The sequence below is a fragment of the Zingiber officinale genome, chromosome 2B (assembly GCF_018446385.1).
Source record: "Zingiber officinale cultivar Zhangliang chromosome 2B, Zo_v1.1, whole genome shotgun sequence".
NCBI classification, from domain to species: Eukaryota; Viridiplantae; Streptophyta; class Magnoliopsida; order Zingiberales; family Zingiberaceae; genus Zingiber; species Zingiber officinale.
In genome coordinates, this window is record NC_055989.1 from 94556005 (window position 1) to 94559798 (window position 3794).

Here is a 3794-nt window from a genome sequence, read left to right on the forward strand (position 1 = left end):
TTTTACTAAAGCATTCGATTGCATTTTGAACATGGATGGGATGGTTAAGTAATAGCTGAATTATGCTTTCTGTTGAAGCGACCTTGTAATTATGGCTGCGCTGTGCTTATTGCTGATGATTACATGCGTTTTTTAAAAATCCTTTTTGAAATTAGCTTTTAGCTTTTCCAATGCTGAGTCATTTATGTAAGTTTTAAGCTGTTCCTCTGCATCATGTGTGTTGGTGGTCTCTCATGTGTGCAATGGGTTTTGATGCCTAAATTTCCCTTCTTTTGGTGATGGGAATTATTAATGAAGAGAATTTATAATAAGAGATACAACCATGTTGATTTCTTCCTCTTCTTTCTTCGTCTGCATCAGCCATTTTACTCCAAGATTTCTCGTTATTTAAAGTTACCTCTCACTAGAGTTTTCACCACCTTGCTTTACTCAACAAGACCTAGGGTTTTCTCACTCTAGGATTTTTTCCACTTGACTTCACTTACTAGTACCTAGGGTTACCTCCCCCCTCCCATCAAGATTTTCCTCTTTATCTAGGGTCCCCCCCCTCTCTAGAGTTTTTCTCTTATCAAGAATCAAGTCATCTTGACCTACTTATATTTATTAATCACTCAGTATATTTCTCACCTTTGCTAGTCATTCGATCAACCTTGACTTAATTAGACTCCATTAAATATATTATCAAATAAATATTAAAACTTTGGATGTCAATCTATCACTAAATTCATGTTTAAACAAGTCTTAACCTATCATATTATTACGTTATGAAGCTAAAACATAGAGCATTTATGCTATAGTTGAAGTTAATCATGTTTAATAAGTTTTATTAAAAATGAAACTCATAAAATTGTCATATCATCTTTTGCCACCCTTAGAAGTAAACTATTTTTGCTAAATTGTGGTTGGCATAGAGTAGATAAATGAAAATGCAAGCTGCCATTATTGCTTGTAAGGTATGCATTTGGATTAAAAACAAATGGTGTGACTGATGATAATAATATGACAAAATTCTACTATTTAAAATTAATTTCCTTTTCTGAATCCTTATGGACTTGATAATTTGTAAACTCACTGTTTATTTTTAATATTATTTTCCTTCAAAAGAGCATGTGAGTCCTAGCATGATACCTAACATCATGAGTGGGTTAACTCCATGGACGTTAAAAAATGTCGAATGTGACATTCAAATCCTCACACTTACCATTGCAGAGTGCCTCAGGAGGCTTCAAATTGTCTCCTAAAAAATAAAAATAAAAATAATAATAAAAATAATAATTTAATTAACCTCATTGACTTGTCGATATCTGACGCATCATCAAAATCCAAATCTTTCTCCCGATCAAAATCATCACCCGATTCGACTCCTCGCGAGACAATCTTCACGAAAACATCTCAAAATCCTATCTTTCGGCAATGCCTACCTTCAAAATCCGATCTTGCCTCCTCCTCCTACTCTCCTCCGCCGTAACCCTCTCCTCCGCCGGCGAGCGACCCTCTGCCTACGAGATGCTGGAGAAGTTCGATTTCCCCAAGGGAATCCTGCCGGAGGGCGTGCGGAGCTACGAGCTGAAGGGCGACGGTAGCTTCACGGTGTTCCTGGCCAGCAATTGCGAATTCAAGGTGGACGGCGGGTACCTGCTCAAGTACGACAGCAAGATCACCGGGAGGTGGACGCCGGGGCGCTGACCGACCTGAAGGGGGTCAGCGTCAAGGTCCTCTTCGCCTGGTTTCGCATCGGCAGCGTCGCCCGGAGCGACGCCGCGCTCAACTTCTACGTCGGCCCTCTCTCCGCCACCTTCCCCGTCGCCAACTTCGAGGAGTGCCCGCGGTGCCGGTGCGGCTTCGACCGCGCCACCGCCGGTGGAGACAAATTTTCTGGGAATGGAGCTTCAGGCAGTTCCTCTCTCAAGTTCATCGTCGATGAGACCGTGAGTCGAAGTCGCCATCAAAATAACTAGAACGCTTACAAACTTCATCAGTCCGGTCGACCAGTCCTTTCTTGGGGACGAAGGGAATTAATCCTCCTCTTCATTTCTAGTCAGCTTCCACAAATCCAAACTCTGGTCTCGCACAAACCTCAGATGCTAGGAATTCCAAAAGCCAAGTCGAGATCAAAATCCCCTAATATACTACCAGAGGTTCCAAACTGCCGTTTGTCCTCACTTTCTATGAGGATTCAGGAGGTAGATTAAACGGATGAGGAATCAAAAGAAGAAACCACAGTCCTCCAATCTCAGTTCTCGATCCTCCTCAGCCAATCCAACAAAATCATACCTTTCACCCAAAATCAGAAGATACACGGATCCAACCCAAGTCCACGAGACAAAAACCGATATTGGGAAGCCGAACTCACCTACGGAACAAGTCCTCCCTTCTTCTCTCGCTCCGATCTCCACGGCAAATTTAGGTCGCCGGCGATTTGCGGCGCCGACCGAACAACGATAGATTGAGCCAAGGCGAAGCGACGAAGGCAAAACAGTCGGTTCAAAATTATTTTAAAACAATAAAAATAGCGCAAAATAAATTTAAAAAATAAAATTGTTATTTATTTAAGATCACTGATATAATTTTAAAAATTATATAAAATATTTTAACAAATAAAAGAAAACCTAGAATATGTATTTCAAATTTTTTTTTAAACAATGATTTATGGGTTTATACAAATTTATGAAGAACAACCAATCAGCGGGAACCCCACGGATCGCCATCCACTAAACTCATCCTAACCGTTCGAGATTATCTAATCCGACGAACACAGCGCCTAAAATCTCGAAACCTTCGAATTCGTGATTCCAGTCCCGCCTTTTTTCCCCTCTATTTAACGCCCCCTTCGCGGCTTTGCCTCTCCGTACCTGCTCTCCATCCCTCAATTCGCCCTTGGTTCGTGGATTCCTCGTCGGCTAGGCAAGCGATGGCGAGGACAAAGCAGACGGCTCGCAAGTCTACCGGCGGCAAGGCCCCCAGGAAGCAGCTGGCGACAAAAGCGGCGAGGAAGTCGGCGCCGGCGACTGGCGGCGTGAAGAAGCCCCATCGTTTCCGCCCGGGGACGGTGGCGCTCAGGGAGATCCGAAAGTACCAGAAGAGCACCGAGCTGCTCATCCGCAAGCTGCCCTTCCAGCGGCTCGTTCGTGAGATCGCGCAGGACTTCAAGACCGACCTCCGGTTCCAGAGCTCGGCCGTGGCGGCGCTCCAGGAGGCGGCCGAAGCGTACCTCGTCGGCCTCTTCGAAGACACCAATCTGTGCGCTATCCACGCCAAGCGGGTCACCATCATGCCCAAGGACATCCAGCTTGCTCGTCGTATCCGCGGTGAGAGGGCTTGAGTGCGATTTCTCTGTTCGATGTTGTCTTCTCTAGGCTTTTCCCGAAGGCTCGATGGATTTTTCTTAACATTACGTGTTGCTTTTCTTTGACTTATTAATATGTAATTCTAATAGTTTATAAATCTAGAGTTTTATTACTTCGTTTCTAGCTGGTTGTTGCGGCTGTTCTAAACTTTTAGTAATGCTTCGTTTGATATTTTTTTTTTTTGAATTATTCTACAAAAATAGTCTATTGAATCCTTTCATTTGATCTGAACAACCGTTTTCACGCCTTAAACTTTCTCAATTATTACTGTGTGAGTGTGATCTTTTAAGTATATCAGAATTGAATAGACGATGTCTACAAAATAATATCTTATTGGAGAAGGTTTCATGTGTGAGTTTCGTCGAAGCTTCTACTGTGCAAAAATAAATAAAATGGCGACAAGTTAGGTTTTATTAATCCCAAACTGATCCTTGTTAGTTAATTCAG

General features: G+C 42.8%; 1 protein-coding gene and 1 pseudogene across 1 annotated transcript; both read left to right on the forward strand.

Moving 5' to 3' along the window:
• The first annotated feature begins 1289 nt into the window (after positions 1-1289).
• On the forward strand, positions 1290-1967 carry LOC122046417 (annotated as a pseudogene).
• An 882-nt stretch (positions 1968-2849) lies between these two features.
• Positions 2850-3470, forward strand: LOC122046418 (histone H3.2). Its single transcript, XM_042607103.1, has one exon. The coding sequence runs from the start codon at positions 2912-2914 to the stop codon at positions 3320-3322; it is 411 nt and encodes a 136-aa protein (XP_042463037.1). The 5' UTR covers positions 2850-2911; the 3' UTR covers positions 3323-3470.
• The last annotated feature ends 324 nt before the right edge of the window (positions 3471-3794 follow it).

Coding starts and splice junctions, on each gene's coding strand:
- LOC122046418 (XM_042607103.1), top strand. CDS start 2,912: ATGGCGAGGACAAAGCAGACGGCTCGCAAGTCTACCGGCGGCAAGGCC.